Source organism: Fukomys damarensis, unplaced genomic scaffold, assembly GCF_012274545.1.
Source record: "Fukomys damarensis isolate Sample0158 unplaced genomic scaffold, DMR_v1.0_HiC HiC_scaffold_12, whole genome shotgun sequence".
NCBI classification, from domain to species: domain Eukaryota; kingdom Metazoa; phylum Chordata; class Mammalia; order Rodentia; family Bathyergidae; genus Fukomys; species Fukomys damarensis.
The window spans coordinates 5,137,544-5,164,045 of record NW_022900924.1 but is presented as its reverse complement, the minus strand read 5'-3'; the positions used below and the strand labels follow the sequence as shown (position 1 = coordinate 5,164,045).

At 40.7% G+C, this 26,502-nt stretch overlaps 1 protein-coding gene across 1 annotated transcript in view; it reads left to right on the top strand.

Moving 5' to 3' along the window:
• The window catches only part of Eif4enif1 (eukaryotic translation initiation factor 4E nuclear import factor 1), a 49,786-nt gene extending 23,376 nt beyond the window's left edge, over nucleotides 1-26,410 (top strand). Inside the window, exons 7-19 of the mRNA XM_010603846.3 lie at nucleotides 4,042-4,217; nucleotides 11,198-11,333; nucleotides 11,842-12,021; nucleotides 12,757-12,989; nucleotides 15,867-15,938; nucleotides 16,397-16,580; nucleotides 18,505-18,584; nucleotides 19,075-19,214; nucleotides 21,042-21,126; nucleotides 22,419-22,551; nucleotides 24,239-24,580; nucleotides 24,949-25,113; nucleotides 25,714-26,410. Coding sequence (XP_010602148.1) covers nucleotides 4,042-4,217; nucleotides 11,198-11,333; nucleotides 11,842-12,021; nucleotides 12,757-12,989; nucleotides 15,867-15,938; nucleotides 16,397-16,580; nucleotides 18,505-18,584; nucleotides 19,075-19,214; nucleotides 21,042-21,126; nucleotides 22,419-22,551; nucleotides 24,239-24,580; nucleotides 24,949-25,113; nucleotides 25,714-25,946 — 2,159 coding nt within the window. The 3' untranslated portion in view covers nucleotides 25,947-26,410. The remainder of the gene's footprint in view (nucleotides 1-4,041; nucleotides 4,218-11,197; nucleotides 11,334-11,841; nucleotides 12,022-12,756; nucleotides 12,990-15,866; nucleotides 15,939-16,396; nucleotides 16,581-18,504; nucleotides 18,585-19,074; nucleotides 19,215-21,041; nucleotides 21,127-22,418; nucleotides 22,552-24,238; nucleotides 24,581-24,948; nucleotides 25,114-25,713) is intronic.
• The last annotated feature ends 92 nt before the right edge of the window (nucleotides 26,411-26,502 follow it).

Sequence of the window (26,502 nt, the reverse complement as noted above, 5' to 3'; positions counted from 1 at the left end):
AAAAAAAAAAAAAAAAAAAAAAAAAGGTGTGATTATCACTGGCTTAATTGCATACTGGTACCCAAAAAAAGAAAAGAAAAGAAAAAGAATAATCTGTGACAGAAATCTTAATGGGTGGATCTGTTTCTTTGTTTTGTTGTTGTTTGTTTGTTTTTTGTACTGGGGGTCGAACTCCTGGCCTTGTGCTTGCAAGTCAGGCACGGTGACACTGAGTTTAATCCCCAGCTGGATTTCTTTGTGAGATGAAGACAGTGCCTGCCATATCTTAAAGGGTTCCTTTTAGCTGTAAAGATCAGATGTGCACATTAGAGCTCAGCCTCTACTGGTTATTTACTCATAAATTCTAGTCCCTTCCAGTCTTCAGGTTTACTGGGCAGAAGGACTTTGGCAGACACTAGGCAGCATAAAGGAAAGCTCCTTTAATATGTGAATGAATGACTCCCAATTTAAAATTAGTGAAGCTGGGCCATGGATTTAGCTCAGTGGTGCCACCACTTGCCTCGCAATCACATGGTCCTGAGTTTGATCTCCAGTATCCAAAAAAAAAAAAAGATAAATAAAATTAGTGAAGTTAAGGAAAATTTAAGTGGATATAAGCTAGTGGAATTTATTTAGAAGGAGAAAAAAAGGGAAAAATAACTTTCTGTACAGTGTTTAAAATATAGTAGATACTACCTATTTTTGTTTGTTTTTTGATAACAGGTCTCACTATGTAGTTCAGGCTGGTCTTGAACTCACTATGTGGCCAGGGTTGGTCTTCAATTCAAGGTGATCCTCCTGCCTCAGCCTCCCAAGTGTGAGGATTACAGGCATGTATCCCACACCCAGTTTTTTTGCTATCATCTTTTTGCTGTCACACATTCCTGTGATGATGCAGGAAATTGATAGGTAATGGGAGACTTTGCTATTTAATTGCTTTTGCAATCTGCCTGTGTCTTATTCTCTGTTAAACTAAAAGCAGCACCAGCCAGTGTAGCTTGTCACCTCATGATGAAGAACAAGCATCTGGTGATTAAAAACATGTTTTTCATAACTGAGATGAAATCTGGATTGCAACCATTCTTGTATCAACAAATGGAGAAGCCAGACAGAGTGAGATAGATGGTGATAACCCTTCCTCACCTTAACAGTGCAGAGAAAGATTGAGGCTCGCACAGAGTATAACACAGGAGCCCATCACATGAGTTCCACGGCAGAACTTGTGGTGGAATCTATAAATTTTTGACTCATCCCACTAGTTAATTACAAAAAGTACCTAACTGTCCCAGCTACTGTGTATAATAAACAAGTACCCTGTGTATTTATCTTGCCTGGAAGAGTGCAAGCCTAAGAGTTGGTGTTTATCACCGGGGAGGAGGTATCATGAGGCCTTTAGTCCATTTTATGCCTGCATTCCAGCTTTTTGCTGAGCTTTCTGTGTAGCACACCTGGGTGCACACTAGTGTTGGCAGGACAGCAGGGAGCAGACAACAGTCTCTGTGTGCATGAGGTTAAAAGTAAAAATGCACTGATCACCCACTCTACAGAGCCCAGTATGAGGTGATGTACATACGGTGTTGAATAGAAGAGATTGAATATGCATTGCTTAGAAATAGCAAAAAATTATATAGAAGGGAAAAATGGAAAGCTCCGCTAGGTTCAGAAATACAAAGTGGGACCAAAAAGGGGTGGTGGTGGTTAAAACCTGCATTTATAAAAAACAGCCTGTCTAATAAAACATACATGCTTATTCTACAACATAATAAAACTTGTTCTTTATCTTTACTTGGGTCCCTGGCTTTAAGTCTGTCAGAATAAATAGCCAGCTGTCTGATCTGTCTGCTAGTGCACGTTCTCATGCTCTAGTGCCCACTCTCACGAGTCAGGCCCAATCTGCTCTCTCCGGCACACTCTACTCTCTTCTGGTACTGGGGATCGAACCTGGGACCTTGTGCTTGCTAGGCAGGCGGTGGCACCCTTGAGCTAAATCCCTGGCCCTGGGCACTCTTTTTTTAGTGTGTGGTCCAGGCTAGCCTAGAACTCAGTGTTTACTCCAGGTTGGCATCAGACTTTGATCATCCTGCCTCAGCCCATCAAGTCCTAGGATTACAGGTGCTTGCTCCCATACCCTGGTGGGAGGCACACTTGCTGCTCGAAAAAGACATTCATCAGTTAAGAAATAATCTATCAGGGCTGGGGATTTATCTCAGTGGTTCTGCCACCTGCCTCATAAGGACAAGGTGCTGAGTTTGATCCTTGGTACCGGGGCGAAAAAAAAGAAGAAACGTTCTATCTCAACACAAAAATGAATCAGAGAAGCATTAGTTTCTTTTGTAAAGGGTTGAGCAGAGTACCACCTCCTGTCCTAATCCTCATCCTCAAATTGGGAAACAGAACTTCAACAAAACATCTGTTGCTTGTCTTGAAGTGGGCAGGCAGAATCTGGTAGATTAAATGGTCTAGGGAGAAGAATTGCTGGAATGGAAAAGAACACAGACTTAGCACTGATTAGGCTATTGAGTTGTTTACTTTTGCTAGGGTTCAATTTCTTTGTAAAGTGGGGATAATTCTTCCACCAAAACATTCATTTTAGTTTAAGTGCAAGTCTTTAAAAAAATATTTACCACTGGTGTCTAGCAATCCAGCCACTGCAGACACTGCCCATTGACTTGTCCATGGCTCAGAAACCTGTACCCTAGTACATGTAGGCCCTCTGCAGGCACAGGTTCTTAGCATATATTTCTTGGGTGATATGTGTAACCCTACTCACAGTGTAGTGTGGAAGACTGAAAGTGGCTAAGACCACTTGCTAGTGTTGAGAGATGGGGTCTATATAGCCTGCTTTGCTGTCTAGATTTTTGGAGCATTACTAGAAAGAAAGAGAAGTTAGCATTTTACCTGTCAGTCTAGAATATTCTTCCTATTAATAATGAGACTGCAGTAATTGTTGGGGAGTTTCGAGAAGGGATGGGTCTTTGGTTTGGCATTTAAAAATTTTCCCTCTCCTAGAAGGATTAGTGTCTGCCATGATCTTGAAACTACATGCAGCTCTTTCTTTCTTTCTTTCTTTTCTTTTCTTTTGTTTTCTTTTTTTGGTACTGGGGATAGAACTCAGGACCTTGTGCTTGCAAGGCAGGTGTGGTGCCACTGAGCTAAATCCCCGGCCCCTATGCAGCTCTTTTAATAGGTCCTTTTTCCTGGCTTTGGAAATTCTGTTCTTCAGATTCAAAACATTCAGGGCCTAGTATGTTTCATGAGCTCATATGGTATTGGGTGTTGTTTTTAAGGACTTCTAATTTTCTTTTTAACCTCTCATGATTTTGCTCTTTGCCCATGCTTTGGCTGAAACTAAGACATTAGGTACTTTAAACATTATCACCTGGTAGATTCACTGAGTCCTAGCTTCTCTTCCTAAAAGTAATAGACGATGACTGAGGTTTAAGTATAGCTGGCACTATAGTAAGACAGAACTGATTAGAGCAGAACCTAGGTCTCAGTCTCACTAGACTTCCTGTAATACTGTGTGATAAGTACTCTGAGAGACAATGCATGCGTTACAATTTATTAAAATTTTTTTGGTGGGGCGAAAAGGGTAAGTAGGGCAGACTGCCGAGAAGAGGTAACCTTTGAATTTTACTTTGAAAGGTAAGTTACTATCCATCTGCAGGCAAGTGAACATTGCCCTTGGGTAGATGTCATGTAATACTTTAGGTTGCTTAACCTGGAAAGTGGTGGTACAGATACGTGGATAAAGCCAACAAGAGTCTTGCAATGATTTATCTTTTCAAAGTGCCCACTGGAAAAAGTACCTACTCTGTTGTAGGAAACTTGAAGTGCTTAGGAGGAGGGAACCATAATCCTTTCCCATTGGTGGTGGTCTGACTGGTTATTAAAACCTTTTTTCTTTTTCCAACTCCCGGAAGAGGGGCACTGAATGTTTTACTTTAGGAAGTGCAGTCCCTGCTGAAGAAGTTTAGTCACCTAAAGCAGCTCTGCTTGGGTGAGACTGGAGTGAGTTGTCCAGTTCATTAGACTGTATTTTTTTCCTGGTTTTGTTCTCAGGCATAGTGGAGTGCAATGGAGGTGTGGCTGAAGAGGATGAAGTGGAGGTCATCCTCACCCAAAAGCCTACTGCTGATCAGGAAGTGCCAAGGGAAGCTGTCTTGCCTGAACAGCCCCCAGGAGAATTTGACTTTAATGAGTTCTTTAACCTTGACAAAGTTCCATGCTTGGCTTCGGTGAGTATAGGAGCACGCTTACAAACGTGGATGGAGCCACCAGTAAAGTTGAATTTGCCCTGAGTATACATGGTACTGTTTGTTTTTTTTATGTGCTTATGTATTTATTTTGAGGCAGGCTCTCATTATGTCACCCAGAAAGGCCTCAAACCTCCTGGGCTTGTGCAGTCCTCCTGCTTAAAGTATTGCTTGTTAGATGCTATTGGGTTTTTTGGCTTTTCTCAAATCGCAGTTTTGCTTTGAGAGGCTTAACAGAAATGACTAAATGAGAATTCTGTACCAGTTAACACTTTTTCTAGCCTTGTTAGCATTGGACTAAAAAGCCTTCAGGTGCTTAAGAACATTGTCTCCTTTTATTTACTTATTTACTTTTTTCTTTTTTTGAGCCAGAATCTTGCAGTGTTGCCCGGGATGGCCTCATACTCTTGGATTCAAGTGATCCTCCTGCCTCAGCCTCCTGAGTAGCTGGGACTACAGGCACATGCTACTACACCCAGCTGTCTCTTCCTCTTTTCTTTTTTTTTTAATGTGCTCCTCAGGATTGAACTCAGGGCCTCACACATGCTAGGCAAATGCTCAACTGTCGAGCTATATGCCCTTTTTATTTTGAGACAGGGTCTTGTTAAGTTGCCTAAGGTCTTACTAAGTCACCCAGGCCGGCCTCAAACTTCAGTCCTGCTCAGCCAATCAAATAGCTGGGGCTGCAGGCGTGTACCACTGCACCTGGCTTCTTTTATTTTTAATTATTTGTTATACAGACTTACTATGAATTGGCTCTTTTTTAATAACTGGTGACTGGTGTCACACTGACCTGCATTCCTTGGGTGAGTCTACCTGATAAGGCGGTGCCTTTTATGATATTATGTGATGGTTCCAAAAGCCTTTAGTGAAGAAGAACCAGGAATGCTTCCAAGTGTTGCTGTTAAATTCTTGAGGTCTCCTTCTGGACTTCTAAACTAGAAACTACTAGCTCTCCCTAAATAATTATGGCCTAAAAAGTGACATTTTTCTGTGATTGTTGAAAGCATGCATAGGACTATATTAAAATAGAATTTTAAAAAGTTTACAAAAATCTGTATACTCAGATACCTCATTTGCAACACTAAATGCATGAACTGACCAGGCCTTAAGAATCAGTGATTCATGGAATTTAACTTAAATGACTACTTAAAATTAGAAGTGGTCCTTGTTTGATTACTGTATGTGGACAGATTGGGCACAGCAGAGCAAGCGAGATTAACCTGTTTCCTTTTTCATTTGCCTGTTCTCCCAGAATAAGTAAGCCAGCACTGCATAGCACTGATGGTAGAAACGGCCATCTATGAGTTCCAGGGAAATACTTCTCCTTTTTTGTTCGTTTTTTGAGACAAGGTTTTGCTGTGTAGTTGAGGCTGACCTTGAACTCACTATGTAGCCCAGGCTGGCATGAAGTCACAGCAGTCTCTTGCTTCCACCTCCCAAGTGCAGGGATTACAGGCGTGCGCCACCATGCCCAGCTTTTTTTTTTTTTAATGTGATGCTAGGGATTGAACCCAAGGCCTTCATATTGAGTTATATCATTTGCCCTTTTTGGGGGAGCAGGGGAGAAGTGTCTCGGTAAGTCACTAAGTTGAATAGACTAGGCTCCAACTTGCAATCCTGTCTCAGCCTCTTGGAGTGCTGGGACTATGCCCAGCTGATACATCTTAAATTCTTTATTATTAGTATAAGGTACCAATGTTACAGCAAAATCAAATTGCTATAAGAGTTTCTTCACATTTACTCTTTTTCTTTTTTTCTTCAAATCAAACCCAGTACTTCATACTAAGCTTCATTCCTAAACTTTTTGGGTTTTTTGTTGGTTTGTTTTTGAGACAGGGTTTCACTATATAGTAGAGGCTGGCCTCGAATTTGTGGCAATCCTCCTGTCTCAGCTTCCAGAGTGCTAGGACTACAGCTATGTACCCCAGACCCAGCTTTTTTTTTTTTTTTTTTTTTTTTTTGAGACGGTCTCATTAAGTTGCCCAGGTGGGAATCAAATTTGCAGTCCTCCTGCCTTGACCTCCCACAGTGCTGGAATTACAGGTGTGTGCTATCATACCTGATTTATTCTTTATGAACTTATCTCGGTATAGACCAGTATGGTCCTTGACCACATTTGTCAAGAGCATGTGAAATGTGGTTTCAAATCAGCTGTGATACTGTTTGCCTGATTTTGTTTCTAAAATTCTTGAATAGCGATTTTAATTGTAAGTAATCCTAGTCAGATACCTCACTTACTCTTCCAACCAATAGTCCTTTGGTTCTCCTCAAACACAAGGATCACATCCAGATCCAGTCTATAATTATTTGATATAAAACTCAGTGGTCATAAAAGCTGGCGTGGTGGTGCATGCCTGTAATCCCAGCACTTGGGAGGCTGAGTCAGGAGGATCGCTGTGAGTTTGAGAGCAGCCTGAGCTACATAGTGAGTTCCAGGTCAGTCTCAACTACATAGTGAGACCCTGTCTCAAAAACACAAAACAAAACAAAAAACCCAAAAACTCAGTGGTCCTCTAAATTCTTTTTTTTTTTTTTTGTGGTATCAGGGATCGAACTCAGGACCTTGTGCTTTCAAGTCAGGTGTGGTGCCACTGAGCTAAATCTTAACTTCTGTGGGTACAGTATCGTTTTTATGTCAACTGTTTTGTGACTTTTTTTTTTTTTTTTGCATTCTCTTAGAAGACAGATGGAAATCTTATTGTTGAAAGTTTTCACATCAGAAGGTCAGATTTTAGAGACCTATACTTGCTCCAAATGTTAGCACCTGCAAAATTCACCTGTGTGCCTAGGCAGAAGAAGAATTCACTCTTTAATCATACAGTGCTAATGAAGCCTAAACTTTAATAATAACAGGTAACATATACACTGCTGATTGTTTACAGCTTTACTTATAGTAAGTTAATCATCACCTTATAAATTGGTGTATAGTACATTTTCCATTTTATGGATGAGGAAATAGGCACAGAGTTTAGATAACTTGCCCAAAGTAATACAGCTGTTAGGTGGTGAAAACTGAATCCTAATTTATGCAGTTTGTTTTGTTTGTTTTTTGGTACTGGGGATCGAACTCAGGACCTCGTGCTTGCCAGGCAGGCGCTATGCTGCTGAGCTAAATCCCCAGCTCTATGACGTTTCTACTCTTAACTCCCCACAAGTGTGCTCCCTCTGAAAAATAAAAGGAAGAGCAGGGACTTGGCGTTATCTTGTCCTTTGGCCTTCACTCCCAGACATCTAGCTAATGCTAAACAAGTTAGTACTAGGCCAGGAAGTCCATTGCCCATTTTTTTTCATGGAGAGTCTATTCACAGTATATATCATAGTATGTATTCTATAATAGATTTACTTAAAACTAACACGGGGTCAGTGAAAAACAACTGCTCTGATTGTACTGTTTAACAAGCTGAACTCTTTATACACAATGCTTAAAAAATGACCAATTTGGAAAAGAAAAACTATAAACAATTCGAGTATCGATTGACAGATGTCACAAATGTGATATATGTTTAAAGTGTTTAAAGCAATACCTGACACTTAGTAGTAGATTCTACAAACATTGATATTTATATATTATAATATTGTATTATATATTATAAATATTATTAACATCAATGTTTATAGAATTTACTAAGAAAATGTACTTTCCTTTGTATAACTTGATCACATATTGGGCTACAAAGTAAATCTCAATTAATTTCATTCAGAAAAACATTTATTGAGCAACTCAAGGTTCTGGACACTATTCGTAGGAACTAAAGTTACAGTAGTAAACACAATGAAGACCCTGTCCTCACATGACTTACATTCTAGCAGAGGAAACAGAGAGAGAGAGAGAATATTTTTTTATTTTTTCTTTTTATTTTGTCAGCACTGGGAATCAAACTGAAGACCTTGCACTTGCCAGCAGGCATGGCACTGCTGAGCTACATCCCTGGCCCTGGAATATACGTTATGTATTATATATAGACACACACATACATGTGCATATATCCACAGTGTGTTCACTGGCATTGCAATACCTTTAGAAATTAACAAGTTGAGGATGTGTACAAAGTGCAAATCATATTTGCATACAATTAATTGAAACTAAGCTTAAGATGGGATACAACTTTTTGTTTTGTTTTTTTGAGACAGGGTCTCACTGTGTTGTTCGAGGCTGATCTTGAACTTGCAATGATCCTCCTGTCCCAGCGGGGAAGTGCTGGAGGAGTTACAGGCACATGCCACCACACCTGGCATGGATCCATTTTTTTTTTTTTTGGTACCAGGGATTGAATTTAGCACCTTGCGCTTGCAAGGCAGGTGGCAGCACCACTGAACTAAAACCTTGGCCCTATAACTTTTAAATTATTATAGTACTGACACTTAACAGGTCCTTGAGTATGTTAACTAAAGAGAAAAGGAATCTGGTATAGCCCTTGCCTGGAATGTGTTACACACTGGGTTTAATCCCCAGTACCAAAATGGAAGAAAAAGAAAATGGAAATCCTAAACTATGTAGAATCATTAGCAGGAATGTGACATAGAAACACCTTAGTAATATAATCAAAAGTATGTTCACAAGAAAATATTGCCTTCAGTGCACTCATTAGAAATCCATATAGAGCCGGAGTGGTGGCGCAAGCCTGTAATCCCAGCACTAGGGAGGCTGAGGCAGGAAGATCACTGAGTTCGAGACCAGCCTGAGCTACATAGAGAGTTCCAGGTCAGTCTCATACATAGACCCTGTCTCAAAAAAAAAAGAAAAGAAATCCAAATCGAATAAAGGAAATATGAAAACAGTAATTTTTACAAAAATGGAAAGTAGTAAGAGAATCCAAGCATTAATCAGTAAGACCAAATAACTATCAAAGAGAAAAATATTTCACAATGTGTTTTCTCATCAAATGTGAATCCAGGGATATGCTTGTCTAAATGAATTGTTTGAAGGACCAGACTGATCGTCACATAGGTTACCTTAAAAATGCTATTAAAAATCTAAGGATAGCTGAAACACTAGAATACAGTTCCCAGGCTCCTCAATAGGAATATAGGCGAGGATGCCCTGACCCAGAAATAGCCCTGAGTCCAGGTTTCCATTTTCTGCACATCACACTGGTGGGAGCCTCAGCTGTTAGTGTCCCAGCTTGCTCTGTGGTAAAAATAACTGACTAGATAAACTCATAGGATTCTTTTCAGGTTTAAAACCTTTTAGGGCTAGGTGCAGTGGCACACTCCTCTAATCCCAGGAACTTGAGAGGCTGAGACAGGCAGATCACAAATATATGCTTAAGCCATCATTTTTGCTATTTGTAAAAGTTAGTTTTTTTCAACAGTGAAACATTTTGAGTAACTGTAGCTTTTCATTCCTCCTTTTATAATTCTTATTACTAAAATGGTTGTATTTTAGGTACAATTCTCACTTTTTCCACTGAAACATTAAAATGTTTCTCTTTAGCAAAATTAATGCATTTGAAAATCATATTTAAGGTATGAGAATCTATAAGTGGATGTTATTGAAACTGAATAATTCTTCCACAAATAGAAATTCCAGAAACAAATCAAATTAGGCTTTGAATTTAAATCCTTTCACAAGAAATAATTGTTTTAGCTTGTTGTTGTTTGGTACTGAGGATCGAACTTAGCACCTTGCGCTTGTGAGGCAGGTGGTGGAATCACTGAGCTAAATCCCTGGCCCCTACTTATTTTAATTTGGGTATAGATTATGAAAACATTATTCCAGATGAGGAAAAAAAATTTTAGGTCAGATGCAGTGATGTGTGCCTATAATCCTAGCTACTTAGGTCAGGAAGATCACACATTCAAGGCCAGTCTGGGCAATTTAGTGAGACTCTATCTCAGAATAAAAAGAGCTGCACATGTAGCTCACTATTGGAGCTCCCTTGCAATCTCTAAGACTACAAAAAAACAAAAGTAAATCTAGTTTTCCTTGCCTTGGTGAACACTTACTTGGTTTTAAACTTCAAGTAAAATAAAGTTACCAATTCTGTTACACAGAAAGATTAATGTATATATTTAACTGGACTGAAATCTAGTTTTTAGAAAAGATTGGCAATATAACTATCATGAAATAATATTGAAGATATTATTTCTGATCATAGTGCATCACTTACCCTTGCCTTATTATTATTATTTTTTTTTGTACTGGGAATTGAACTTGAGACCTTGCACTTGTGAGGCAGGTGGTGGAACCACTGAGCTAAATCCCTAGCCCACTTGCCCTTGTTTTTTAAATCAAAACTATGGAGGTTGAACCTTTTTTTTTGAGATGGGGTCTTGCTGTGTAGTTCAGGCTGGCCTTGAACTCATTATGTAGCTCAGGCTAGCCTTGCACTCACTGCAATCCTCTTGCCTCAGCCTCTCGAGTGCTGGGATTACAGACATGTGCCTCCACCTCTGGCTGGAGGTTGGATTTAAAAGAAAGTAAATACCTATAAACTTCCCCTTAAGCCCAAACAGAAACTAGAGATCTATTAAAATAACTCTCCCATTGTGGCATTTTCTAAATTTTATCTTAGAATTATGATCTTTGAGTCTACTTTTGTAGCCTTTCTCAGGAGGCTAAGCCAGGAGAATTCCAAGTTCTAGGCCAGCCTGGACTACATAGCAAGACCATGACTCAGAAAAACTGAGAGAAAAGAAACTAAGTCCTCTGAGAACATTTGGGTAGTACATGGATTTTTCTGAGGCAAAAGATGTAAAACCAAAATACTGTATGGCATAGAGCCTTGACTATATATACTTAGAAAGCATATGGTTGATTGTGCCATGTTTAAGATACTCAGAAATGACCCAGGAAGGAAGAGAAAAAGGTTCAAATTCCTAAATTCTGAGACTGTTTATCTTCAGGTCAGCAGCATCAAGAAAGTTCCAAAGTAAGTGACCCTTTCTTAAAATTTGAATGTTCGCGTCCTTTTTTGCCTAAAAACTATTATCTTAGCTCAACTCATATTTCTCTTTAGATGATAGAAGATGTTTTGGGAGAAGGGTCAGTCTCTGCCAGTCGGTTCAGTAGGTGGTTCTCTAATCCCAGCCGATCAGGAAGCCGATCCAGCAGCCTTGGGTCAACACCACATGAAGAGCTGGAGAGACTTGCAGGTAAACTGATTAAAGATTCTGGCCTTGAATGTAGACTTAGCTTTCTCTGACATTGTCTTCGTTGTGCCTGTCTTTTTTCTTTTCTTTTCTTTTTTCTTTTTTTTGGTATGAGTAATTAAATCCAAGTTCCCAGGGCCTTCCACATGGCAGATACTGCCACTTAGCTACACACTTAGCCTTTTTATTATTTTCTTTGTGGCACTAGCGTTGAACCCAGGGAATGTTGAGTTATATCCCTAGCCTCTTTTATTTTGAGACAAGGACTCACTGAGTTTCCCAGGCTACTCTCAAACTTGGAATCCTCCCGCCTAGGCTCCTGAGTAGCTGTAATAACAGGCTCGCCCAACTGCACATGGCTTTAAGTTTGACTTCATTTTTCAGGGGTCCATTAGGATCTTAGTGTCTCTGAATAATGAATAGATTTCAATTTGTGTCCTTTTAAACTGCTAGAGATAAGTTTTTATGTTTTATTGAGGCCAATTATGAATATGTTTATTTGTATTATCAGGTCTGGAGCAAGCTGTCCTCTCTCCAGGACAAAACTCGGGGAATTATTTTGCTCCTATACCATTGGAAGACCATGCTGAAAATAAAGTGGATATTTTAGAAATGCTACAGAAAGCCAAAGTGGATTTAAAACCTCTTCTTTCCAGCCTTTCTGCAAATAAGGAAAAACTTAAAGAGAGCTGTAAGTGTTTATTGAGAATCTGCTTTAGATATCTAAAAATGTGTGGATTGTCCTAGGGCTAATATACTCCTGTTGCATCAAGTCAAATATATGGTAGATTTTGTTTAACAGTCTTGAAAAGGACTCGTTTTATCAAATAGTACTTGCTTTTTGGAGAATCTGACAGGCAATGGGTCATGACCCCAGCATAAGAACTTTTCCTCAGAGTTCTTAGCTTTGGCCCAAGTATAACACCACATTGAATGTTTCAGTCTCCTCCAGTATATCTTGCTGGTTCTCACGACTTTGTCCCAGTCTGCCATGTTCTTGTTTAGGGGAGAAGTCCTCAATACAGCAATTACTGCTCTAATAACTGCAGTGCAGTTAGCAATCCTGCTGATACTCAGCTCTTAGGATTTCTGTGCCTAGTAATCAGTCTCCAGAAGACCCATTATAAGACACGCTTCTGCAGGACACACAGCAGCATCTTTGTAAATCTGAAATTCTAGCATCTCATGGCTGTGGTTTTGGTTCTAGTATCTAAATATTTTTAGATTATTCCATCACTTCCTAAGTACAAAATTGAAGCCTTATTCCCACTAAGTAACTATGATTTTGCGTGTTTAAAGTTTGCATAAAATTCATTGCCAGCCTCATTTCAGTTATGAAATTATCTTCTTCTTAACCATCATGATAGCCAAAGAGAATTCCTACTATCCCTTTTCTTGGTCTAACCAATACTTTCTCACTTTTCAGCACATTCAGGGGTTGTGCTTTCAGTGGAAGAGGTAGAAGCAGGGCTCAAGGGCTTGAAGGTGGACCAGCAAGTGAAGAATTCAACTCCCTTCATGGCAGAACACTTAGAGGAGACCCCGAGTGCTGTGACCAGCAATCAACAACTCAAGAAAGATGGGGATATGACTGCATTTAACAAGTTAGTGAGCACCATGAAGGCAAGTGGGACTTTGCCTTCTCAGCCCAAAGTCAGCGTAAGTATGTAACACAAATCTCACCCAACCTTTTCTCCCTTTCCCTCTTTTTGTTTCACAATAAATGGATATTTTAAAAGGTATTCTGAGTAAGTTGGACATTCTTTAGTAGTCATTTGGGTCTAGATGCTTTTGTGTGTTATCAGTAGGCTCTTCCTTACTAGAAAAAGCAACCTGTGGTGTGTATGTATGTGGTGAGTGAAAATAGGTTCAATTTTACATAATACCTGCATAACTTTACTATGTTACTGCTAGAGAAAAGGTATAAAACTCTTTTTAAAAGAGCTCTAGAGGAAGTTTTGTGGTTATTCAGCTATTTAAGTTCATATAACTTAACATACTTTTATAGTAAAATATTTCTTCACACTTTCTAATTCCTGGTCTTTTGATTAGGCAGTTGACAGTAATACAAATTATTAGTAATACAAATTATTAGGCCAACATATTTAAGATACTTTGAGACAGTTGCATGCTGTTAATTTACTAATGGAAAACTCTTGACTTTTTTTTCAACTTTTGGGCATAAGATTAGGTTACAAGGTGAACTGCATATCAGTTAAACGCAGAAGTGTAACATTGCTGGTCTTGGTCATCACGATACTTACTAGTTCTCGGTGATAGCCTGTGTGTTAAACATCGCTATCCCTTGATGATACGAAGTGATGGGGAAGCACAGGTACCTTTGAATAATGAAAACAAGCATAACTATTCTAGTTAAGCTTTAGCACATTTGCCTAATCAAGTCTTACCTCTTTTTTTCTCCTGGTTCCCTGTCTGAAGTAGCCAAAGTGTGAAGAGGATTATCTGATTCACTGCACTTTTAGCTAGAGAAAGCAACTGATTTTTAGTCTGCCTTATCTTACCAACAGCTAGTGAGATTTTAACCTGAAAGGGTGAGACAGAGGTGCTATTATTATTCCTGGCCTTAGTGCTCAGGCTGATTTTATATCTGAAAGAATACACATCTCAGAAAGATAGACTTAATTTCTTTTGTCTGTTGGACCACATCATAGCAGTTACAAGGGAATGTTCTTGTAAAATGCATTAGAATTATTTCCGTACAAAGAATATTAAATAGAAAGGCTCTCAAATGAAGAACAGATTGAAATGTTGAAACTATATAATCTCCCTTTCTTGTTACCTTTGTATTTTGCTTGGGTGGTGACTGTAGTGGTGTCAGTCAAATCTTGGGCATTCAGCTTTTTTCTTTTAATGTGAATGACTAAGGAAATGGAGACAGATACTCAGCAGGTGTTTTTAGGCCTGTGTTGCTAATTTATTGACACAAATGAGCCTGAGTTGTGAGGGTGCTTAACTTGATACTGAGGATTCAGTTCTTTGAAGTATATTTTCTTTCAATTGAGGGAATGTGCTTCATCTCCTAAAAGAGCAGAGGATATAACTCAAGTAGCTGGGCAAGGCTAACACCAAATCAACCTAACCTAGGAAAGAAAATAAGGAAAGTAATGCAATAAGTATACCAGGTGTAATCCATAGTGCTTGATTTGCATGTTTGGTCCTATATTTCTAAAATCAGTGTCTTTAAGTACTACCTGTGCTATGTATACTATATCTCATCTGCCTCTTCTGCTTTAGCTTCAATCATAGTGTATATCCCAAAATAAAGCATGTTGGTTCAGTCTATTTTAAGTGGAATTATAGATTGCATCCTCTAAATATTGTAAGGCATATAGTATACACTTGCCTTTGTTATACTTAGGTGGAATCAAGTATCTCCTGAGATTGCTTATCAAAATCATTTGTATTTAGTACCAATTCCAAAAACAAACATCTGAGAATCTCTGGGCTGTTTCAAACCCAAGGACACTGCTGTGGACTCTGCCAGTTCCATCTAGTGGAAGGGAAGGAAGTTTCTAGTACAGTTGTACCAGAAAAAACACTTTTTTTCAAAGGCTGAGCTAAATAGAGATAGGAATTTACTAAAGTACAGGTGGGAGTGCAAGTGACATATGCAAAATATAACCTGTAGTACATTAAAGGTAAAGATTGGAGGATTTGAACTTTGTTCTGCATGAGAGACGCATTTTGATAGTTATTTAAAAATCAGTGAAATATAAATTTTCTGAAACATAATTCTGGCCAAATTGGCATACTGTCAAGTTTTTAATACCATTTCTGGTCAGTAAATCTTGTTAAAAATATAATCGGTAGCAAGGATTCCTATAAAAATTAAAATCTACATATTAATACATTTTCTTGTGACTAAAAGTGTGCTCCTCAATTTTCACCATTTTCTTTTTTCTCACAACATTGGAAACAGTGAGATGGAGCCAGACATGGTGGTACATGCTTATAATCCCAGAATGTGAGGAAGGAGGATCATGAGTTCAAGGCCAGCTTGGACTACACAGTGAATTCAAGCCTGGCCTGGAGTACATAGCAAGATCCAATCTCAAAAAAAGGGAGGAAGAATGGACTAGTGTTAGCAGCAGAAGGATCTCAGAGTGGGGCTCTGCATGTGCCTCTAAGTTTCCAGCTGGCTATGGTGACACACACTTTTAATTTTAGCAGTGTGGAAGGCTGAGGCAGGAAGACTGAAGTCAATGCCAGCTTGGGCACCTTGGTAACTGAGCAACACCCTATCTCAAACAATAAAAATAGTACTAGGGATGTGGCTCAATGTGAAGGCCCTGGGTTCAATCTTTAGTACCATGGAGGGGAAAAAAAAAGTGTTTTTCCATTCCCAGGTCTTTAGGACCTGTGTGATGAGAGGAACAAATTGGTCTAGTTTTTTTTGTCTTAAACATCATTCTGTTGTCAACTCCTGTGAATGTTTAATGCTTTCTTGTGTTTCCCAATTAATCTATAAGTTACATGTGTTGAAGTTAAAACTAGTTTTTCTTTTGACTTTTTTAGCGAAATCTTGAAAGCCATTTGATGTCTCCTGCTGAGACTGCAGGCCAGTCTGTCCCTAAGAATATCCTGCAGGTATGTTTCAATCTTAGACTGAGGCCCTAGAGCCCTGAACAGTAGTCTTCTGAACTGGTTTTGTGTAGTGGTCCAGGTTTGGGCTTTAGATAATCCACATTGCCTGGTAGTTAAGGATGTCATGTTTCTGCCTTATGAAATATCTCTGCTAATCTCAGCAGCAGTATAGCGGGGAAGTGTATATAGGGTGATTTAAAAAGATGACAAAGCAAGCCCTTGATTTCTAGTTTGCTGGTTTGCAATTTCTGGTTTGCAACTAGCTAAACTATTTGTATCACTAATTTAAAGCGTATGTTGCTAGCTGAACATGCCGAGAAATGTGTTCCATGTACATATGTCAGGGCTTTCAGTAAAGCATCAAGAGGCTTCATTGTCTAACTTCGAGAAGTTTTATAATGCATAGTTTCTGACTAAACAGAAGAACTGGGTTTAGTCACAGGGATTTGTTTGTTTGTTAGGAACTTCTGGGTCAACCAGTTCAAAGACCTGCTTCCTCCAATCTTCTGAGTGGCCTTATGGGTAGCTTGGAGCCTACTGCAGCTTTATTGGGCCAAAGAGCACCCTCTCCTCCTGTGTCACAGGTGTTTCAAACTCGAGCAGCCTCTGCAGACTACCTTCGTCCAAGAATACCGTCACCGATTGGTAACTAGATGATGTTTTGTACTGGTGAGATGGAACCCAGGGCCTTATACATGCTAGGCAAGCCCTTTACCTGAGTTACATCCCCAGCCTGGTAAATGCTCTGAAGCATAGATGTCTGCTTCTCCTTAGACACACACATTATGCGTATCCCCTAGAACTGACAGAGTTTTAACAAATATGTAAATTTATTATACATTTTGTGTGGAAGTGTGGGGTAAATGTGGAAGATAGCTTATTTAGCTATCCTTCATGGTACATTCATGTTATATTTTTTCTTGCAATTAATCTAAATTGGGATAGCTGTTTAATCTTCCTTATTTGGGGAATCCAATCCCACAAAGTTAATTTGGTTTCTTAGATTTTTCCTTGATAAATAAGTTGGAGTAGTGGCTGTCTACCAAGTTATTGAGGTTGAGAGACAATGAGTTGAATTTTTTTTTTTTAATTTTATTGAGTTTATTGGTACATTTTAGGGATACAGTACAGTTACATTCATTGTTGGGATCATGTACCTTTACATGGCAAGTCTTGATTCTCATTTTTTCCCCTTACCTCTGCCCTCCCTTCAGCCCCTCCTCCCCTCCCCATCTACAAACACTTTATTTTCATCTTTTCATTCTCTCACATTTTTTTCTTTTCCCTTTTTGTTCTTCCCCTACGCATCACACCTTCCCTACACCTTTAGCTCCTTTCTTCAAATTTCTAAATGTCAGTAATCTTATTAGAATCTTATGCATTGTTGCAGAATATTCACACCAGGGAAACTATTTGGTATTTACACATGTGTGACTTATTTATTTCACTTAGGAGTATATCTTCAATATGTATCCATTTTCCTATGAATGAATCTATTTTCTCGCTCTTTATGGCTGAGTAATATTCCATTTTATAGAAAAACCACAACTTCTTTATCCAGTTTCCAACGGATGGGCAAATAGGTTGTTTCCAAGATTTAGCTATTACAAACTGTGCCGCTATAAACATGGGTGCACATACTTCTCTGTGATATGATTCTTTTAGTTCTCTTGGAAAGATACCCAGCAGAGGGATGGCTGGGTCAAATGGAACCTTCAGTCCAAGCTCTTTGAGGTATCTCCATATTGATTTCCATAGTGGTTGCACTAGTCTGCACTCCTACCAACAATGGAGGAGGGTTCCTTTCTCCCCACAACCCCGCCAACATTTGTTATTGTTTTTTGTTTTTGTTTTTGTTTTTGTTTTTGTTTTTGTTTTTGAGACAGGGTCTCACTGTGTAGTTGAGACTGACCTGGAACTCACTACGTAGCCCAGGCTGGTCTCAAACTCACAGCAATCCTCCTGCCTCAGTCTCCTGAGTGCTGGGATTACAGGCAGTGCGCCACCACGCCCGGCTTGTGAAATCTTGCAATTAATTTAGAATTAATTTAGAATTAATTTAAAGAGGCTCTTCTAGAAAGCTGTTCTAACAGTGTCATAGTGTTTCTGCCAGTCTGGCAGTGAGTGGCTGCTGCCCACTCACCTTTGTTAGTCGTACCTTGAGAGGCAGCTTTTGAAGTGATCTTTCTACAGTAGGGGAGAGAGAACTCTGTGGCAACACTGTGATCCTCAGAGCACCGAGCTTTACTTTGGTACCAGCTGGATTAGTGAGCATGGCCAAATGGCTGACTGGAAAGTTCTCTCCAGAGAGGTATTAGCTCTGAAAGGGATAAAGGTGGCAGCTTAGTGGGGAAGATAGATAATACAAGCAGTTTGGGCAGCTATATACTCCAAGTGAGGTTCACATAGCCCACTGTGACAGGGGAAGGAAGAGAGACATCCATCAGCCCAGGGAATCTGTACTTCCTAGAAGAGAGTTCAGTGAGGAAGAACATGCATTAGTGATAATACTCCCCTGATGCATGAATGTGGTCTTGACATTCATTTATTCTGTAACTTTTTCTGACAGGTTTCACAGCAGGACCACAACAACTTCTTGGAGATCCATTCCAAGGCATTCGAAAGCCCATGAGCCCTGTCACAGCTCAGGTCAGGCTGAATTCTTTCTCGTATCTAATCTCTCGCTTGGTTTTTCATCCATATTGTTGCTTGTGGAATGGAGGATTGAATTGCTACAAGGCTTGGAAGTGGTTTTGCAGCAGTGGAACTTTTGTTTTTGAGACAGGGTTTCACTATGTAGTTCACTCTGGTCTTGAACCTACCATGTAACTCAGGCTGGCCTCGCACTCAGGTATCCGTCTGCCTCAGTCTCCCAAGTGCTGGGATAACAGGCATGTGCCACCACGCCTAGCTGAGAGAAACTCTTATGGCTTGTTTTGCAGTGGTCTTATAGTTGTCCAACTTCAGTGAAGGCTGGAAAAGTGCTGATTAGTTAAAATAATATTCAGATACTGTTCGGTAGATAGGCTGCATAATTTAGTAATTTATTTTTCTCAGTTGCTGCTCAAATGTACCCATGAGATCTTTGTAGAAAGTGCGCTGTCTTCATTCTCCCACTGACCCCGCCTCTTCTGTTCAGATGAGCCATCTAGAGCTGCAGCAGGCAGCTTTGGAGGGGCTGGCCCTGCCACATGACCTTGCAATACAGGCAGCAAACTTCTACCAGCCTGGTTTTGGCAAACCACAGGTGGACAGAACCAGAGATGGATTCAGAAACAGGTAAGTTACTAATGCTACCCTTGTGAATTTGGGTTCTAATTTGCAGATAATTTTCCTAAAATTAGTAAACTAATTATCTATAGTAATTCTGTTGCACATGCTGATATATTGTACAAGAATCAAATGATAAAGGAAATAATACGATTGAATTCTGTTGCAGGGACATTGGGCTTTCATTTGTGAGTGTATCTGTGTGTATATTATTATTATTATTTTTTTTTGTACGGGGAATCAAACTCAGAACCTTGTGCTTAAAATGTATGCATGGTACCACTGAGTTAAATCCCCGGCCATTTATATTTTTAATTTATAAAGTTTTTGTTTGTTTGTTTCCATTTGCTAATTAGTCATGTAGTCATGGAAAAGGTACTTCCTACTTAATATCCCTCACAATTTTGTTTTGAGTAAATATAGTTTTTGGTTTGTTTTTTGTTTTTTTGTTTTTTTTTTTTGGTTCTGGGGATTGAATTTGGGACCTTGTGCTTGCGAGGCAGGTGGCAGCAGCACTGAGCTAAATCCCCGGCCCTTGTTTTGAGTAAATATACTTTAAAATTGTGTGATGTTTCTATGAGTTAAAGCTTCATACCTCACCCCTTTATTTCTTTTTTGCATTACTAGGAATTGAACCCAGGGCCTTTGCAATAAGCTACATCCCCGGCCTATTTTTAATTTTTGAGACAGGCTCTTTCTAAATTGCCCAGGTTGGTCTTGAACTTGTGATCCTCCTGTCTCAGCCTCCAAGAGTGCTGGAATTACAGGTGTGCTCCAGCATATCCGCTAAAGGATTTCATTTCTATATAATGTAATTAGCACAGCTTCTTACCTACAGTCATACTTTTGAGGTGATGAAAAGCCAAACTCCACCTAACTTCCTTTCCCCACAGATTGCTTGTGTTAACTAACTCTGCCTTGGTGTACAATTGTTTCATCAAGGGTTTGTGATTGATTGGATCTGATTTTTTTTTTTAATCAGAGCTGTTAACAAGTAATTACTGACTTTGCTCTCCCTCCTCTTTGCTAGTTGGAACAAGTGAAATGAACTGTAAGTTTGGGAGAAATGAGAATGAAGTAGTAATAGTATTCTTTTTTATTACAAAACAAAAAATTTCATAAAACAAATGTGTAGCTTACAATAAGGCAAACCCTTTTAGTAGTCACCCAGAAGCCCTCCAAGGACGCTTCACCAATTATACCTCTTTTCTCCCTTAGAAGGGACTGAAGTAATAATTGCCTTAATTTTTTATGTATATCCCTGAACACTATAGTTTAGTCTTTCGTATAGAACAGTTGTAAATTAAGTATTTAAGGCTAGATGTGGTGGTGCATGCCTGTAATTTCAACCACTCAAGAGTCTAAGACAGAAGAATCATAAGTTTGAGGCCACCTTTGGGCGTCTTAGCAAGACTCTCTCAATAATAAGGGGGGCCACGGATTTGGCTCAGTGGTTCCGCTGCGTGCCTCGCAAGCACAAGGGCCCGAATTCAATCCCTGGTACAAAAAAAATAACAATAACAATAAAGGTCGGGATATATAGCTCAGTAGCAGTGTGTGTTCCTTGACATGCATGCTCAAGGCCCTGTGTTCAATCCCCAGTGGGTGTAGGGGAGAATAATTTATGTTTTGATGTGATTTTTCAGTTACCAGGGCCTCAGCGTCTTGCTTCAGCTAGTTTAATCTGCTAACACTTTCAAAAGACAGTGCAACCAGGAAGTACCCCAGTATGAACATGTCTTTTCTGTAGTATCTCCTAGTCTTGAGTAGTAAATGATTTTAGGACTTGGAGCTTGAGTGGTTTGGGGCTTAGGCTGATAACTGCTTTGTTCACAGGCCACAGCGAGTGACCAAGTCACCAGCACCTGTACACCGAGGGAATTCTTCTTCCCCAGCTCCTGCTGCCTCCATCACAAGCATGGTCAGTGACCCTTAGTGACTGTGTGTGACTTTAAGATGTCTCTGGGTGTGCCTGTGTTGTGCGCTGTGTACCCTGTCTTTGAGTCTTCCACAGAAATCCTGATCTAATGATCTTTCATTCCTGCCTATTAATCAGGTCTTCCTCTGACAGGTACAGTCTAACTCAATGAGGTCCCTAAACTGGGGACAGTGTATTCCACCAGATAGATGAGCATGGCCCAGGGCACTCAGATGACATAGTATGTTCAAATAAATGAATCGCTGGTATGGGAAGGTGAGGACAAAAATGAGAGACAGGAAGTGAGGCACACAAGTATGACAAGTCAGATCGTGGCAGTTCCAGTGAACATGCTGAGGATTCACAAACTGTTCAGGTCTCAGTGATACAAACTCAGTCTGAACAAAAGCATTTGTTTGCTTCTTTTCTGGTGACCAGGCTAGTTTAAAATCTGACTAGCATTATTCCCCCACAGACCCTTATAGCTTTGTCAGAGCTGACCGACAAGCCAGGTTTGGGGTGAGAGGCTGAGATTGCGTTTCTTTAATTTAGTAATTTAGCAAGACCCTGTCTGAAAATAAAAAAGGGCTTGGGATTAGCTCAGAGTGAAGCCCATGGGTTCAAACCCCAGTACCACCACACACAACAACAAAACCTGACAGACAAGAGGAAGAAACTACTGCTGTGTACTTCAGGACTCTATGTGGGTCTTTGTGCCAAAAACCTTGAAGGCACCTGAAAGAGCTTTCTGCTCATTATTATGACTGGTCTCCTGCCATCAGTGGTTTAGGGTAGTTGGATTAGAAAAAACACATAGTAAAATCACCAAAGTAGAAATGACAGAAAAGAGATGGGGAATAAATGATCCCAAGTGATGAGTTTTAAAAGAGGCTAAGCTAGTAAAATAATTGTGAATTTTCTGGTAACCAAGTTAGGAAGAGAAACATTAGGGACACGGAGTATTTAGGTTCTGAAGTTGTCTCTGAAATGTCCTTTCTCAGATGGAAAAGAGCTATTGCTTCCGTATATGGTACTTTTGACCATGCTTTTCTCAGACTAATCCTGTGCTGGAAACGATAAAGCAGAGCCAGATCCCTATAGTCATAGAGTTATAAACAGGGATGAAGCTCTAGGAACACTGTCTCTTTGTATTTCTTTTCCTTCAGTAGCTACAGATCAGAACCATGTAGGCAACCTGGGGACTACTGATCTTGTTGAGTAAGCGGCCAGTTCAGCCGGGCCTGATGTTAAGGCACGTAGAGCGTGCTGACTGATGCCAGATGTCTTCTCTGCAGCTTTCTCCTTCCTTCACTCCTACCTCAGTGATCCGGAAGATGTATGAGAGCAAAGAGAAAAGCAAGGAGGAGCCAGCATCTGGAAAAGCTGTTCCTGGTGACAGTAAAGAGGATACTCAGAAGGCTAGTGAAGGTACTGTAGAGCTTTTGAGTCTGTGCTGCTCAAGAAAATACATGGCAGATAGAACTTGCCCTGAGTGCTGACCAGCCTGACCTGATTTTCATCAGAGCCCTGGGCTCAGTTGCTCACTCCTCTGGATTGATTCCTTGTTACAGTTATTTAGTTATTTGAAATACTGATGTACCTAAGAATTATGAGAGTGCTAGTTTAAAAGAATGGCCTTTAATTTAGCATGCTTTGTTTTTTAAGTTATCTTCAAAGATGAATAATTTGTACATTTGACTTCTGTTTTTTGAGACAGTTTCACTATGTACTTCAGGATGACCTCGAACTCATCATGATCCTTCTGCCTCAGCCTCCCAAGTGTTGAAATTACAGGCATGAGTCACTACACCCGGCCTTGATCTATTACAGTTTTAATTCTGAAAGGTTCTCTTGTGAGTGAAGAATTAGGTATCTAATAAAACCTGTGCCAAGGGCTGGTGATTTAACTCTGGCACTGCACCTGCCTTGCAAGTACAAAGTCCTGAGTTTGATCCCCTGGTACCGCAGACAAGACAAAACAAAAAAACCCTGTGCCAAGTAAGTGTAAGAGGCTTTCAGAAGTACATAGAAAATATGAAAGAGGCTTGTGAGCTGAACAGTAAAGATTGTGAAGGACATGGTGACACAGATTCCAGTAAGTTAAGAGTTTAAACAGATGTAGACTAATTGAAAGGTCTTGCCTGTTTGAAGAGACTTGGTGGGAGAAGGAATAAAATGGAAATCCTCTTGGCCTTAGTAATAAGGTTGTTCACATTCTTTGAATAGACTATAATTGCTATTTATATTTCCTGTTATAGATTGACATAATTTTACACTTGTTTTTTGTCCTTTGGCTAACAAGCATGTTGATCCCAAGCAGCTGCTGCTGATGCAAGCTAGGCACCACGTAGGTCCAGGCCCTAGCCATTTGGGTAAAGCGGAATGCCCAGCTAGTTAAACCACCATGCCTGCTATGCCAGGCATTTCCCGGTAGCTATTCTTGTGTGAGGAGGAACATAAAAATAGAGATATGGGCCCTTTACGAGATGTATCATTTATATCTTCAGAGCCGCTAGTTAAATATTAAAATTCCTTATGGGTTGGGGGTGTAGTCCAGGGGTAGGGTGCTTGCCTAACTTGTAAGGTCCTGAGTTTGATGCCAGTACTGTTTTTTTTTTAAATCCTCTATTCAAGGGTTGATAGACCGTAAGACATGAGGTCTAGGACCAGCTTTGTTCCTAACATCCTGGGACATGTTGTGGGCCTGTTTATAAGGCAAGTGATAGTCCCTACCATGCAGTCATCGTAATTTATTGAGGAGTTCAAATCAGAATTGTGACATTTTTGTTTTTGGTTTGTTTTGTACCTGGGACTGAACTCGGGACCTTGTACTTGCAGGGCAGGTGGCAGAACCACTGAGCTAAATCCGTGGCAGGATTGTGGCATTTTAATCCTTGTAATCCAGCTTTGTGGGAGGCAGAAGCAAGGAGACTGAGGTTCGAGGCCAATCTGGGCAACTTGAGACCTTGTCTCATAATTTGAAAACATTTTAAAGGGCAAGGGTTGTTCAATCCCCAGTACCGGGGAAAAAAGAAAGTTACCGGACCATTAGGAAGCCAAAGCATTTGAGAAAGGTTTACCAATACTAAAATATTCTCTCTCTGGATCCTAACAGAGAACCTACTGTCATCTAACTCCATATCTAGTGCTGACCGAGACTCTTCTACAACAAACCCCAAACTTCCAACATTACAGAGATCTTCATGTTCCACCCCGCTGTCCCAGACCAACCGTTACACCAAAGAACAAGATTACCGACCTAAAGTAACTGGAAGGAAAACACCCACCTTGGCATCCCCAGTTCCAGGAACACCTTTTCTGCGACCTGTCCACCAGGTTCCTCTTGTTCCCCACGTCCCTATTGTTCGGCCTGCTCACCAGCTCCACCCAGGGTTGGTCCAGAGGCTGCTGGCCCATGGAGTGCATCCACAGCATCTTCCAAGTTTGCTCCAAGCTGGTGAGTTTCATGACCTGACAACACTGGCACCAATGAAGCACTACCTGTGGGAGGCTTTCACCTCTAAAAAGACGTCACTAGATTCTTCCATCTAACTCTGCTAGGCAGTGGGTTCAGTCCATCAATCCATTTTAACATTGGGAACCTGGGCAGCAAAACTGTATAGTCAAAATTAAAACTTCAGGAACATTATGACTACTACTGAGCAGGGTTTGTTTTTGGCTTTTTCAGACAAGGTCGGTTGAACTCACTGTGTAGCCTAACCCCAAACTTGTGGCGTTCCTCCTGCCTCAGCCTCCCAACTGTTGAGGTTACAGGCGTGCATCACCACACCTGTCTACTCCGTTTTTCTTCTGTGTGCCCAACAGGTGTACTTCCTCCTGGGATGGACCTGACTCATTTACAGGGAATATCTGGCCCAATCCTGGGTCAGCCCTTCTACCCTTTACCTGCTGCTAGTCACCCTCTCCTAAACCCTCGTCCCGGGACACCTCTGCACCTGGCAATGATGCAACAGCAGCTACATCGCTCAGGTAGGTTCAGGTATAGCGCAGGTGAGCTTGGGGTGGGCTGAGTAGGCTTTCAGGACATTTCCAGTGAGACATGAATTGACACACCTCATTTGTTAACGGTAATGTTTTAGCAAGTCTGGGGTAAGGGAACAACTTAACAAACAATACAGTCAAGCACACTGACCTCTGTGGGATTTGGGATTATTTTTTCTGAAAAGAGAGAGCCCGATGTGCTGTGGCTTTGTCCTTTCCCTGTTGGGTGAGTAGGTTCAGCATAGGGCCTGCATGAGGTAGATGCTGTCTCACCAGCTCATGTGCTTTTCTTTCTTTTTTTGGTACCGGGGATCAAACTCTGGTCCTTGTGCTTGCAAGGCAGGTGGGCAGTGGAACCATGCGCTAAATCCCCAGCCCTCACGTGCTCCTCCTCATGGGCTGCTTGCCATGGGAAATAGTCATGTCGTCCAGGGTGGATCTACATTTTGCAAAGGGGTTTTCTAAAGCCCTTTGATCCTCTGGTAAAGACTTTTTTGGGGGTTTTGTGGATCATGTTGAGGCAGGACTACACCCTCACCCCCCTACCCCCTGCCCCAAACTCTGAATTAACCTTTCTTATCTCCATAGTTCTGCATCCTCCAGGCTCTGGGTCCCACGCGGCAGCTGTGAGCGTTCAGACTCCTCAGAATGTGCCCAGTCGCCCACCCCACATGCACTCCCAGCTGGAGCATCGCCCCAGCCCAAGGAGCAGCTCCCCTGTGGGCCTTGCAAAATGGTTTGGCTCAGATGTGTTGCAGCAGCCCCTCCCCTCCATGCCTGCCAAAGTCATCAGTGTAGATGAACTGGAGTACCGACAGTGAGCAGGGCCGGCAGGCTCATCCACGCCTGGACCTATGGTCGCACGCTGGTCAGGACTTTGCTGCCTCATCTCGGGTTGGAGCGTTCTGGGTAGAGGTCTTAAGGGGACACACGCACCTGGCACGGTCTCCATTATGACAAGGATCTTAAGGGAGTGGAGCCTACACGGTCTGAGTGCCGAATGCAGAGTTTTGTCAATCCTGGAAACAGTCTTTTCTTTTTCGTACGATATTTGAATGAAGTGTTGGTGTCTTCACCAAGAGGTGGCACCTAAGGGTTCTGAGGAAATGTATAGACCCTTATGTACAGAACTATGTATAGACAACTTTTGTACATACATATAGGATAGATTTTTTGAACTTATACAACTGTACATAAAAGTAGCTGGTATTAGTTAAGCCTGTCAACAGTTTGGATTTTTTTCACTTGTACATTTGGGACTTTTTCTTTCGGTTGATTAAAGTTGCAAATGCTAAGTGTGTGAATGAAATGAATGTCACTGTTTCTTTTCCTCTCTGAATCCTTCCACATTGCTAACAGCTGAGCCAAATGGCTCAA